The sequence below is a fragment of the Equus quagga genome, chromosome 20 (assembly GCF_021613505.1).
Source record: "Equus quagga isolate Etosha38 chromosome 20, UCLA_HA_Equagga_1.0, whole genome shotgun sequence".
Classification (NCBI taxonomy): Eukaryota; Metazoa; Chordata; class Mammalia; order Perissodactyla; family Equidae; genus Equus; species Equus quagga.
The window spans coordinates 6,944,627-6,958,608 of NC_060286.1; the positions used below are offsets into that span (position 1 = coordinate 6,944,627).

The 13,982-nt window shown below is 37.3% G+C and overlaps 1 protein-coding gene across 1 annotated transcript in view; it reads right to left on the bottom strand.

Annotated features, from left to right (window-relative positions):
• C20H14orf39 (chromosome 20 C14orf39 homolog) overlaps positions 1 to 7,775 on the bottom strand; it is a 42,355-nt gene extending 34,580 nt beyond the window's left edge. Inside the window, exons 1-5 of the mRNA XM_046647872.1 lie at positions 7,763 to 7,775; positions 6,741 to 6,797; positions 6,595 to 6,651; positions 5,982 to 6,108; positions 1,977 to 2,066 (exon numbers count right to left, since the gene is read on the bottom strand). Coding sequence (XP_046503828.1) covers positions 1,977 to 2,066; positions 5,982 to 6,108; positions 6,595 to 6,651; positions 6,741 to 6,789 — 323 coding nt within the window. The 5' untranslated portion in view covers positions 6,790 to 6,797; positions 7,763 to 7,775. The remainder of the gene's footprint in view (positions 1 to 1,976; positions 2,067 to 5,981; positions 6,109 to 6,594; positions 6,652 to 6,740; positions 6,798 to 7,762) is intronic.
• Between the last annotated feature and the right edge of the window lie 6,207 nt (positions 7,776 to 13,982).

A 13,982-nucleotide genomic window follows, 5' to 3' on the forward strand; every position in this document is an offset into this window, starting at 1 on the left:
AAGTAAAATGGTGTCTGTTTGCAAATGACATAATCTTATATATAGAAAACTCTAGGATTTCACCAAAAAACTATTAGAACTAATCAACAAATTCAGTAAAGTTTTAGGATACAAAACCAACATACAAAAATCAGGTGCATTTCTATACACTAACAATGAACCATCTGAAAAAGAAATAAAGAAAACAATACCATTTACAATAGCAGCAAAAACAATAAAATATTTAGGAATGAATTTAAGGAACTCATACAATCCAATAGCAAAAAGATAATAATCTAAGTTTAAATGGACAGAGGACCTGAATAGACCTTTTCCCAAAGAAGACATACAGATGGTCAAAAATCACATGAAAAGATGCTCAACATCACTAATCATCAGAGAAATGCAAGTCAAAATCACAATGAGCTATCACCTCACACCTGCTAGAACGGCTGTTATCAAAAAGACAAAAGATAAGTGTTGGCAAGGATGTGGAGAAAAGAGAACCGTTGTGCACTGGTGGTAGGAATGTAAATTTGTACAGCCACTACAGAAAACAGTATGGAAATATCTCAAAAAATTAAAAATAGAATGACCATATGATCCAGCAATCTCATTTCTGGGCATATATTCGAAGGAAATTACATCACAATCTCAAAGAGCTATTTGCTCCCCCATGTTCACTGAAGCATTATTAACAATAGCCAAGACATGGAAACAATCTAAGTGCCCAACAACAAATGAATGGATAATGAAAATGTGGTGTAAATATAAACAATGGAATATGAGTCACAAAAAAAGAATGAAATCCTACCATTTGTGACAACATGGATGGATCTTGAGAGTATTATGCTAAGTGAATAAGTCAGACAGAGAAAGATAAATACCATATGATCTCACTTACATGTAAAATCTAAAAAAAAACCAATTTCATGGAAATAGAGAGTAGAACAGTGGTTGCCAGGGGCTGGGGAGTGGAGGAAAGAGGAGATGTTGATCAAAGGCCACAAACTTCCAGTTATAAAGTGAATAAGTTCTGGGGATCTAATATACAGCATGGTGAATATAATATTGTATCATATACTTGAAAGTTGCTAAGAGGCTAAACCTTAAATGTTCTCACTACAAAAAAAATAGAAGTTACGTGAGGTGATAGATGTGTTACTTAACCCTTATTGTGGTAATAATTTCACAATATATACATGTATCAAATCATCCTGTTGTACACCAAACTTAAACAATGTTATTTGCCAATTATATCTCAATAAAGCTGGGGGGAAAGTAGTAAAAAATAAATAAATAAAAATACAATAAAAAATAAAAATAGATACTGCTCTTGTCCAATTATGTTAAAAATAAAAACATTTCAATTTTTTAAATTAAGTGAAATTATAATGTTATATTATGTGTTCAAAGTCCTTCCCCTTCTTTCATTATATTCACTTGTTTATTTTATATTCGTTTATATATTTATTCATTATATTATGTTTATTCCCCAAGACCAGGTGATTTTACACATAATAAAACAAACCAAATATAGGTATTTCTCCATCAGGATATAATACCTCACTAAATTTGCACTCTGAAAAACAGAAGTTTAATATAAAACAACCTTCAAAAGTCAATAATCAAAATTTTTCATAAGGTAATTCTACAGCTAATTGTTCCCCTAGAAGTTTGTCTATAACAATTCAGTCATGAAGACTATTAATTTAAGTACTCTGCTATAATAATTGCTACTAATAAACAGTTTCTATCTAAGGACATATCTAAACATATCCAGGGTTCGCTGGAGCTGTATAACAAATAAGTAGGCCTCCAACAGCACCCAAAGAGTCCAAAACACTTGGATTTACTTTAAAAATCAAAAGCAAAAAACAAAAACACTCCCTCAGTGTACAAAATTTCTACATTTTTCAATTAACATTTTTATAAAGCATATCCTATTAATACTAACTTATAGAATTGATAAGTTTAAATTAATATATGTACTGTACTTGTCTTTTTCAACAGTTTCTTGATAAATAGTAAATTGGTCCTGCATATAGTCTTCATGTTTATGAAAAACATCACATGTTGGCTTCCAGCTACAGAAAAAAAAATATTGTAATTAGCATCTCAGAATGATAAACAAATTCTAAGAGATAAAAATGAATGTAACCATTTAAAGATAAACACATCTTTCTCTTCCTGGAGTAAACAAGCTTACATCAAGAAAAATATTCCCATCTCCCATCACTACCACTACCACCATTCACGCAATCATACATATGCTCAAATATCAATAACCATGAATTCTTGCATAAAACCTGCTTTGGAATCATGATTAGGAAAGAAATAAATGTGACATGGCTGGACTGTGCATTGCTATGGCATTTCTAGACTATACTCTGCAACACTCCAACATCAGGCTTTCTTTCTCATCTTACTTCTAAGATCTTGGCTAAGAAATTCTTTTGGAGTAAGCATTCAAAGAGTTAGGATAAAGGTAAAGAGAGGCTTTTTTCTCCTTTGAAACTTAGAAAGTTAGGTTGTTATACCCTCCTGAACTAAAAGAAAGAAACTAGGCCAAAATGAATTATAAAATCAGATAGTAAAAATAAAACGAAGATTCATCTTATACATTTTTCATTTTATGACTCTAAGAATGTTACCAATGTAAGAAATCTAAAGTTAGCATACACCATGGCAGCTTCCATTCTAAATATTGTTCAAATATTTCCTCTAGCCCTTTCTAATCTTTTTAACTTTTTCAGATTCAAAAAGTACGCATGCCCATTTTGGAAGCACAGAAAAGTATACGTAAGAAAATAACTATCATCCATATTCTCAACACTAAACAATAATTACTATTGTTTTAATAAATTATTTCCAGATTTTACTGTAAGTATATACTTTAACATCTTTGACATCATATTCACATATAACAATATAGTCTCCTTTATCACTTGCTTTTAAATTATACACGTTTTCCTTGTCACTAAGAATTCATTGTAAAGGTTTTAATAAATACATTATGTTCCATAATTTATCTAACCATTCTCATATTCTTGGCCTCTTTTTTGTTTTGCTGATTTTTGCTGAGGAAGATTCGCTTGAGCTAACATCTGTTGCCAGTCTTCCTTTTTGTATGTGAGCCCTTGCCACAGCATGGTTACTGACAGATGAGTGGCGTAGGCCCACGCCTGGGAACCAGGCCTGGGCCGCCAAAGTGGAGTGCACCAAACTCAACCACTAGGCCACTGGGGCTGGCCCTATTCTTGGCCATTTTTGTTTAAACTAAGTTTCTCTATTGTAAACAGAACTTAAATATTTGTCTAATCTAACCGTTGCCTTAGAAAATATTCCCCAAAAATGGAATTGTAAGGTCAAAGGTTATACATACATATATTCCGAGTATTAAAAAATTCCATAAGTAATACATGTTCACTGAAAAGATATTCACTGTAAGCATTTTGATATACATATTTCTAGACTTTTTCTAATTATATATAAATATACAATTACTAAATTGGGCTCATACTATGAATGTTGTTTTATTGCTTTGTTCAATTTGTAATATATTGTTAACATCTTTCCATGTCAATAAATATAGACATATCATAATTTTATTGGCTGCCTACTGTTTATTCATACTGATACACCAAAATTCATTTAACCAATCACTTAATGTTGAACATTAGAGATGCTGCCAGTGTTTTCCTATCAGAAAAAAAAGGCTGAAATAAATACCTTATTGTACATTACATCTTTGAGAGAATGCCTAATTATTTCCTTAGGAAAAATTATCAGAAATGAAACCATTTAATCAAAAGTCATGCTTATTTTTTATAACTTTTTAAAAACTATACTGACATGTCATCCAAAAAGTCTACACCACTGTATATTCCTACAGCGTATGAGAGAGGTAATTTTCTTACTCCCTGGACAACACTGAGTATTATCTTAATTTAAATTTTTGCAAAACTTAAAGGCAAAAAAATAGCATTTTATTATTGCTTTAATTTGGGTGTCTTTGATTTTAAGACTGACTGAGCATTGGTTTACATGTTTATTAGACATACATCTCTTCATTTTGGTATCTACCTGTTTACTGTCTTTGCTCATTTTTCTAATGGGGCTTTTGCTTTTTCTTATTAATTTCCAACAGTACTTTATATTTTTAAAAGTTAGCCCTTATTTGACATTTTTCCTACCTTATCATTTTGCCTTTTATATCATTTCGGGACGTTTTTCTTTTTAGTTTGTATATAGCCGTGTTTATCCAGTTTCCTATGTGGTTTCTACCTTTGGTGACATACTTAGGCCTTCTCCTCTCAAAGATTATATAGTCACCTATATTTTCCTCTAGTACTTTCATAAATCCATATTTCTCATTTAAATCTCTTAACCAGCATGCTGAAATCATGAACTAGAGTTATTCGTGGTATTAAAATGAACAGATCCTACTAACCGTCCTCAGAACCCAGCAGAGATTAAGCTTGTATAAAGTACAGTGCATTTGGACAAAGCAGGTTCTAAGTGGAAACCATCAGTACTTTTCCAGGACCCAATGCAGCTAATTGAGAGAAACCACTAGTAAAACCTACTACAATAAAATCTAAATGAAAATAAAAGGAAAAGTTCAACAATATATAGTTTTTTGTTCATCAGATTCCCAAAACGTGTAAACATTGATAACTCCATTGTCGGCAAGGGTGTGAGGGAATAGGAACACACACTGTTGGTGGGACTATAAATTGGTATGCTCTTTTTGGAGAGCAGTTTGGCATTATCTATCAAATGTTTAAATGTGCATACTCTTTGATCTAGCAATTTCACTTCTAGGAGTTCATTCTGTAGCAACAGGTCTATAAATGTGGAAGGATTACCTGTACATGTTGCTTATAACAGGGAAAAACTGGAAACAACCTAAATGTCTGTTAATAAGAGCAAAGTTAAATAACTTACGATACATCAACAGAATAAAATACTATGGAGCTGTTAAAAGAGAATGAAATCTATACATAATCATTATACATGCAGTATCATTTACATTGTATATTGCTAAATTAAAAAAACAATTTGAAGAATAAGTATGGTATGATCCCACTTTGGTAAAAAGGAAAGATAGCTATGTAAATAGATGTGTATATAAGTATATGTAATAATGGTGTTGAATATTCATTGAAAAAGTTCTGAAACGGTACAACCATTAAGAGTGATCACCTCTAAGGAAGAAGACAGGGTGGGGATGGGGACTGCAGTCAGGGAAAAGCTTTTTACTCCATATATTTGTATAGTTTTTAAACTTTTATACTAGGTATGTGCTACTTTTATAAAATTTTTAAACCAGTATAAAAAAGGTAATGGGGAAAAGCCAAAAAGGCTTATTAAAATTTAGAGTAAAAAAATATTTTGAAACAAGTATGATTCTAAAGTATAGTACTAAATACAAAGACAATGGTCCACATAAAATTAAGTATAGAAAACTGCCACGTTTTATTTTTCTAAGTATCTGTAATATACAATAAAGTTACATTAACAAGTCTTTGTTTCAAAATGTGTTTGTTTTATAACAGATTTAACCAGCAGAATCCAGAAGCTGAAGCCATGTTGAAAGAATTCGTAACATACTGAAAACTTTTATTTTGAAAAGCTACTAATTTTAGGTTAGATTCCCCAAAGAAAAATAAGATCTTGAAAATACGAAGACAGAAATTATTTCAAATTTATCTATTTAGTAGGAATTTTATATACTGAGTCCAGATTATTCAAAATTATGTATTTAGACTAATTGGATCTGAATTAGATCATACAGTACTCACTTCTATCTTTCTTTTGAACCTCCCAGGATCCCTTTCCACAGTGGCACATAACACAGCAACTGAAGATCTGATTCATCATTTTTCTAATACAAAATTCTACTTTAAAGCAACAGTGTCTTCAACTATAAACTCAGAAACCTTGAATAAAAGAATCTAGTGACAATTACCGAAAGCTCATTTCTTTCAAATACTTACTTACTACAGTTGTCTTTGATCTCCTTACTATGTTTACAGTAATGACCAATCTCTTCATCTGTTGTATTTATAGTTTCATGTATCTTACAAATAGTTGCTTTGTTTTCCTTAATATCTTCAACACATTCTGGAAAGAAGAAATATTTATTTTCCTCAGGTAGAAATCATAATTTGTAACTATGTAATAATATGTAATATACTTTGCCATTTCACTCATAATATTATTTTTCAGAATTATTATTCCTGAAAATGTGGCTTCCATCAATCCCGGCTCCTGACCTCTGGTGATTTCTAAAAAGATTTAAAATTTTTACTCAAATGTTTGAAATAATCTGTGTAATTTGAGAAAAATAACATTCTCAATTGCACTTAAGAGGTCATTTCTGCTTAAAGCAAAATTCTTCAACATAAAATAATTAAATGCTGAACACAAAAATTGATTATTGAAAAACTACAGATAGGGTAAATAGCTCATTATTAGTCACTGGATAGAACTGGCACAGAAGTTATAACACCAACGATAAGTTGCCCTAAACAAGGCAACTGCAATATTATCTTATAGGCCATAAATAATTTAAAAACTAAAATATCTTTATCATGCAAAACTACTTACTATTAATTCGCTGAATCATATCTTCTTTAGTACTTATATCTTGCTCATACTGGAAAACTAAAATAATTCTTTTGTGACTTCATTGTTAAAATGTCAAGTGATAATACAAATAGTTATCTATTTCTTTATTTTCTTTTCATACCTACCAAATTCTAGCAAAAGTCTGTCCAAACTGACAAATAGGTTGTCATCCATCTTGGATACTATGTTTAAAAAAAAAAATTATAAGGAAGGATTTTCTGAAGTTGTACGCACAGCAGCTACTATTCACCACCCACCCTGTGAACCCGGTGCCGCTGCAAACGCACGTGGGCGGGGCCAGGAGGGGGGAGGGGGAGAGGGGGAGGGGGACCAGGGGGACGGGGAGGGGGGAGGGGCGCGGGGAGGGGGAGCAGGAGGGGGAGGGGAGAGGGGAGCGGCAGGGGGAGGGGGGAGGGGAGGCGGGAGGGGGAGGGGCGCCGGGAGGGGGAGGGGCGCCGGGAGGGGGAGGCCCTCCGGCGCGGGCCAGCGGTCCCCACTTAAACTCGTCGCGGCCCGGCTGAGACCGGGGGCGGGGACGTGGTGTTGCAATGTTACCGCGTAGTCCGGGCTCCACAGACGCCCAGATTTCCCAAGAGGATCTGCCCTTCAAAATGAAGACCACTCGGAATGGTCCTTTCTCGGCGTAGCAAGATTGTAAAGAAAGTCCTACCCCCACAGCGAGGTAAACCCTACAGGGACAGCGCAGCTGTACACTTAGGAGTCCACCGCCAAACATCCAGACAGCGGAGTTTTCACAGGACCGCCCGGTCGCGGAGCGCTCGCCGCCGCGGGTTCGAGGCGGGGCCTTCCCGCGCGCTCTGAAGCGGGCAGCTCGCTCGCGGACGACACTCCACAGCTACTCGCGTCCCCTCGCCCGAGCCCGCCCCCAACACCCCAGCCGCGCGACGGCGGCGCCCACAGCTTCGGGGGACCGCGTGGCCGACGACGAGGCCACGCGCCGGGAAGCGCCCAGAACGCGCGAGCTGCGGCCGTCCTCCAGGGACACGGCCGGCTGGCCCCCAGCCCCTCACAGCCCCTGTCCAGGGAGCAACCGCCACACGCAGCTCCCTGTCCCACCTCACCGCCCCTCTGGGACTCGGACGGCCACGCCCTGCCCTCCCAGGCTCCCTCCACTCGGCGTCCCGACCTCAGGGCCGCGACGACAGGTCCCGACCCTGACCGGCGCGACGCCCGCGGCGGGAGCGGCAGATCGCGCGGAGAGCGAGATCTAACTCCCCGCGAGACCAGCCGTGCGGGGACCGCCCCTTCCCGCCGGGAAGCAGGCACCGCTCCTCGCGACCCCGAGCGGGCCCTGGAGGCAGAGCACGGCCCCGACGGGAGGAGCGAGCCTAGCAGGTGCTCTCCCGTTGTGTCGAAGACAAGTGTTTTTTTGACTATTCATTCCTCTTGTAACGTAAGAGTTGAAAAAGTATTTTGGAGAACAGCAATAAAATTAATATTAACTTGAACGTCGTAGTAAAAAACACTCGCGTCAATCACCAAAATTCAATTTTGCCTTCAGCATTTTTCAAAACTTGTTCTAGTTCTCCTACTTTTCCTACCTGCCTTCCTGATTTTGGCTTCTACTTCTTTCCCTCTGACCATCAGTACCCAAGTATGGATTCGTATCAAAGCTTTTTCTTTAACTCTACCCTTCTCTATACTCTTTTCTTCGGATATTACATCCATAATGACTTCAGTTATCACTTCTGCATTTAAAACTCCCAAATCCATATTTACAGTCCTATCCTATTATCTGAGAGTTATCCAGATATTTATATTTACATGCTTTTCATCAACCTGGGTTCAATCTGATCCAAATGCAAAATTATCTCTTCCTCTTCCTCTAACATACCTGTCTCAGTGACAAATAATTCTCCCAAAATAAATACACAAAAAGTTGGTATCTTATATGACTCATTACTCCCTTCATCTCTTATAAATAATTATTCACAAAGTCTTGTTGATTTTTTTCTTTGATACATCCCTTGTATACATCCAATCAACTCTATAAAGTCTTTTAGTCAGATACAAATTCACCTTCTGGTTCTGTCATTTGTTAAGTCAAAACTTTGAGCAAATTTCTAACCTAAGCTTCAGTCTCCTCAAACGTAAAGTGAGAATCAACATCATCTTGGCTTCTAAGATACAGTATTTACCTGATTTTTCTCCTCTCTCTAATAATTTATATCTCCTCTTTCAAGTTCATCTTCTTCTACTTAGTTATTAAATGTTATAAATTTCTTAGGCTCAATCCTAGCCTTTTTCTCATTTTGTCCTCCAACTTTAAGTAATCTCATTCCTGTCCACGGCTTCCAATACAATCAGTATACAGATAACTCATAAATGTATATCTCTAGCCCAGACTTCTCATATCAATCCAAGTCCTTAGTGGGAAACAGCAGAAGTTGATTCTGGCCGATTTAAGAAAAAAATCAGATTTGTTAAAAGGATACTGCTATTACAAAATCCCCAGGCTCAGAGGCAACAGAGCAAGGAGCAATGCCCAAACTTATATCATAGAACTGGTGGTCAAGGCACCATACCCACAACCAAGAGCTGCAGCTCACACTACTACCACAAGCATGAAATGCTTCTGTTACCACCACTACCACAACTGCTCTACAGATTTGATCTTATGTTAACTGCCACTACTGCCAGAGGGGATTCTTCCTAGACACTTCTTTGTGTCACTTTTTCCCTACTCAAATTTTTGGATGGGCACATTTGATTGGAGAAGTGTGGCCATATGTTCCATCTATTCTTCCTCTCAGACTGCTAAGGTAGGAAATTCTCCAAACACAGGAAGTGGATTTAAGTGCTGGGAAGTCAAAAATAATAGCAATTTTCCATGATACATATCCTCTGAGTTCCAGACCCACCTATCTAATTGCCTCCATGATAAGCCAAATACAACTCATGCTTTTCCCCCACGAATGCTGGGCCTTTTTCATTATCTCTTTTTTCATTAATGGGACCAGAATCCATTTGTACATACCAGAAACCTAGGCATCATCCTTGACAATCTTCCTCTCCTGTCATCTCCCATATCTAATCCATCACATGCCTTACCAATTTTACCTCTTAAATATCTATCAAATCCACCTTTTTCTTTCCATCTGCATTGCCACCATCTTAGTCCAAGTTACCATCATTCTCTCACCTAAATTGTTGTAATAGCTTCCAAACTGGTTTTGCTGCATATCTATTCTGGCCCTCTTGTCCCTTCTCCATCCATCCTTCAATAGAGTGATTCTTAAATGCAAATTTAATATTCTCTCTCCCTCCCTCTCTCTCTGTCTCACACACACACACACACACATTAGAACACTTCAATGGCTTCCTATTGTTCTGAGAATAAAGGACAAAATTCTTACTCTGCTTCTTCATATTATACCAACTCTATCCTCCCTGCAATCCAGTCTTACAGACCTTCTTTCCATTCTTAACATGCTGTTTCCATCACAGAGACGTTGTTTGCTGGCTCCTCAGCCTGGAATGCTCTTATCCTTCTTCTTTTAATAACCTCCTGCTCCTTCTTCAAACCCAACCTCAAGTATCACAGTGTCAGCAATGCCCACTATAAAGTTCTTGTACTGATCCTTCATAGCCTTTAACAGGGTTATAATTCTACATTACTTGTGTAATTATTGTATAAATATGTCATCCACTATACTGTAGGTTCTATGAGAACAGACCTAACCCCCTCTATGTCCCTGCCCCCAACACACACAAACACTTTGGCAGCCACAATGAATAGGTTACAGCAGTAGTTTGCCACAATGACTATACTCTCAATTCAATTCACAAGCAATTCCAAGGTAATAAATGCCATGTCATTCTAAGAACAGTCCTTATAGGAAAAACAGTCATAGGAAAGGAAGTGAAGCAATGTGAATCTGCTAACACGAGTGTATTTACATAAATGGCAATCAGGTCAGTGGGAAAAACAGCAGGCTTAAAATATGCCAGGATTTTCAAATGCACATTATTAAATTTACATTTTAATATTAAAACAAAAACTCCTTCTTTGTTTCCTCATTTGATCCCCCATGTTAGAAGTAGTGTTGCTAACTTTCCTGACCAAATTAAATTTGCACCTTCATCATTTCCTTGAATTACCAAGTCAATAAAATATAGGTAGTTGTCTGACAGCTCTGCTACCCTTCTTGAGAATAATCCTAATGCTAGCAGGTTTCCTTCTAAGTGTGTGCAAACAATATTAGGAAAATGGGGAAAAAAAGCAGACATTTTTGTTCTTGCGGACACCATTTAATGTTAATATGACCCCCCCATTGTCTTACTGTTCATGTACCTTTGATTCTGTTTTTGGTGCGAGCCTGTTTCCCTCCAATATGTCTACATATTTTTACAATCCTAGTAAGTTAGATTTTAAATTTTAATTTACTCCCCATTATTCTATCCTTTATGTCATAAAATTCTTTAATTTTCTTCCTTTTTTGCTCATCTCTGTATCCCCAGCTCCTTGGAAAGTGCCTGACACATGATAAAAACTCAACAGATTCTTTAATTAATGAATAAATGAATGAATGAGAAATGCTTAAAATTGGTTATATCATTTCATTTCCAGATTCCTGTAACAGACTGGGGACAACCTTTTCCCTTTGATCTAACCTATATTCCTCCTATTCCATCCATAACAATACTGATTTTTCTTACATCGGTTTCATCATGGTTCTCATCTAATTCAAAAGAATTAATGATTATATTTTCCTCTGTTTCAAATAGAAATGCCTCTACACTCTTTTAAGCCCTTCTATAATTTGACCTCGACTTTATTTCCCAACAAAATTTCTCCATTTTACAGGCCAGTTCCCTCACTGATCCACAAAGACACTATGCTTATTTAAGGCTCCATGGCTTAGTGTTCAACAGTCCTCTCAATTGGAAAATTTCTTATTCTTGACTCAGAAAAGATCTATTCATTCTTCAGAGTTTAAGTCCTAACTTACCCAGGAAACCTAGCCTGACTATTATAAATATCCCTTTTCTCTGAAGTCTATGGCACTGTGTGTACTACTTAATTACACAGTGCACTAAACACTGGGATTATAAAGATGAAGAAAGTCCTTGTTCTCAAAAACCTCACCAACTGGGGGCTGGCCCGGTGGCCGAGTGGTTAAGTTTGCCTGCTGTGCTGCAGGCGGCCCAGTGTTTCATTGGTTCGAATCCTGGGCGCGGATATGGCGCTGCTCATCAAACCACGCTGAGGCAGCGTCCCACATGCCACAACTAGAAGGACCCACAACGAAGAATATACAACTGTGTACCAGGGGGCTTTGGGGAGAAAAAAGGAAAAAATAAAATCTTTAAAAAAAAAAAACCGCACCAACTGACAGTGGAGATGGTTATGAATACTATAATAGAGATATACATATATGATTGGGATAATAGTTTGGGGATATTAAATCAATGACCTCAGTGACCTTAGATCAAAGTCAGTCAGCAACTCTGTATCAGTCAGGATCCCAGTAGGAAACAAAATCACCCCAGATGATTCAAGTGATAAGACTTTAGTGAAGAGACTACTTATGGAGGTATGGGCAGAGGACAAAGTATGTAGTACTTTACTCCTGAAGGTAAATGTCTAGAAGCCCAGATTCTAGCAATAGGTGCCTACACAACTCTCCAAAGGTCATATGGGGGCCAATCCATACTATAAAACCATCCATTCCATAGCAGAGACCAGAAAGGATCCAAAGAATGTGAAATGTATCCAAAATCCTAACTACCCTACCACAAAGACACATTTGCCCCATTCTCCAAATGTAAAAATGCCATTTTAGCGAGGCAAAGGGAGGCAGAGAAAATCTAAAAGACTTGGCGTCTATCTGAAAAAGACTGAGTTATCTAAAAGAAACTTTTAAAATGGCAGTGACTAAGTTATCTCTCAGAAGTTTAAAGTTGCCCCCTGCATACTCCACGGTTCCTGCTGTCCAGCAGGGTAGAAGCTTACAAGAATAATAAGACCAGTTATAGAGAAATAAGGGCTCAGGACGTTCAAGAGTCCCTTCTCGGACAACAGAACTCCTCTTTCCTAATAGGAACCAACAACACCACATATCTAGCTCCCACAGGGCTCTGATCTCAGGGATGGACGTGTGAACCATGCCAGGATTGGCCTGGCCAATCACTGCACTCCATCTCTGAGGCCAGTCTTTTCTCAAACGATAGGCATAGAATGGTAGAAGAAAAATGTTTCCCTGAGCCACTGAACTCCAAAAACCTTCTAAGACTGGGACAGCTGTTAACTATCTCATTGTATGGAAAAACCCGCCCTATAATGAAGGTAACACAGACGAAAGCAGAAGCAGGATGTAGAGGAGTCAGCTAGCCCGGACTTTCCCTTTTGTAAGTCAATAGATTCCCTTTTTATTCAAGATAGTCTAAGTTAGGTCTATATTGTCTGCACCTATGGAATCCTTTTAAACGTAGAAAAGGAGAGATGATGAAATTTTGTGTCACTATACATGCCGTTTGAAAATTTACTTGCATCAAATTTCCAAGCATCAAAGTCAATTAAATTTTCTTTGTTTAGCTCTGTCAATTGATTATAATCATGTCATGTTTTAGTTTGTTTTATATTTGATCCATGATTTCTTGTACAGGTTTTGTTTTCTCTGTAGTTTCTAATCGCACTTCCCCCCCCCTACAGAAGAATCATAAGTTTCTTCACCATAAGTTAAATCCCCTCAGGCTCCTTACTAATTGCTGAATGCACTAGCGTAATTTCTAAGAGTGAGCACAAACACTCCACTTTGAGAGACCTATACCTTCCCAGGCTAATCACTCAATTTCACTAAAGACTATTTCTTAGGCTTCAGCCGGGTGCTTTCACAGGAGTAGGGGGGAAAGAAGAAGCCAATTATCATGGCCCTGCTCTAGACAATTCTTCAAGCTCTAACCTCATTTTCTGCTCCTCTTCCCCCTCCAATTATCCGTATCTACCAACTCAGGGAGACTCAACGGAAAAACTTCCTCATTCATTTTAAACAATAGTAAATGTTAATTATTGTACCATGCTGTAATACAATGATGCCTTCAAAATCTACGGTGTTGTATAGGACTTAAAACCTTTACAATCATAACCTCAAACCATGATGCTTTTTCAGTTCTCATGTCTGCTTTTCCTACATGAGAAAACTATAAAATTTTATTGAAGGACATAAAAGAACATTTGAATAAATGAGAGCCATTCCAGGTACCTGAATGGGAACATTCAACATTGTAAAGATATAATTTATCCCAAATTAATCTATTTACGTAATGCAATTTGTTGGAGGAGGTCATCAAGAGGACATGACCACATGTTGACCCGGGAGCTGGACACAGGCAATCAGAGACCC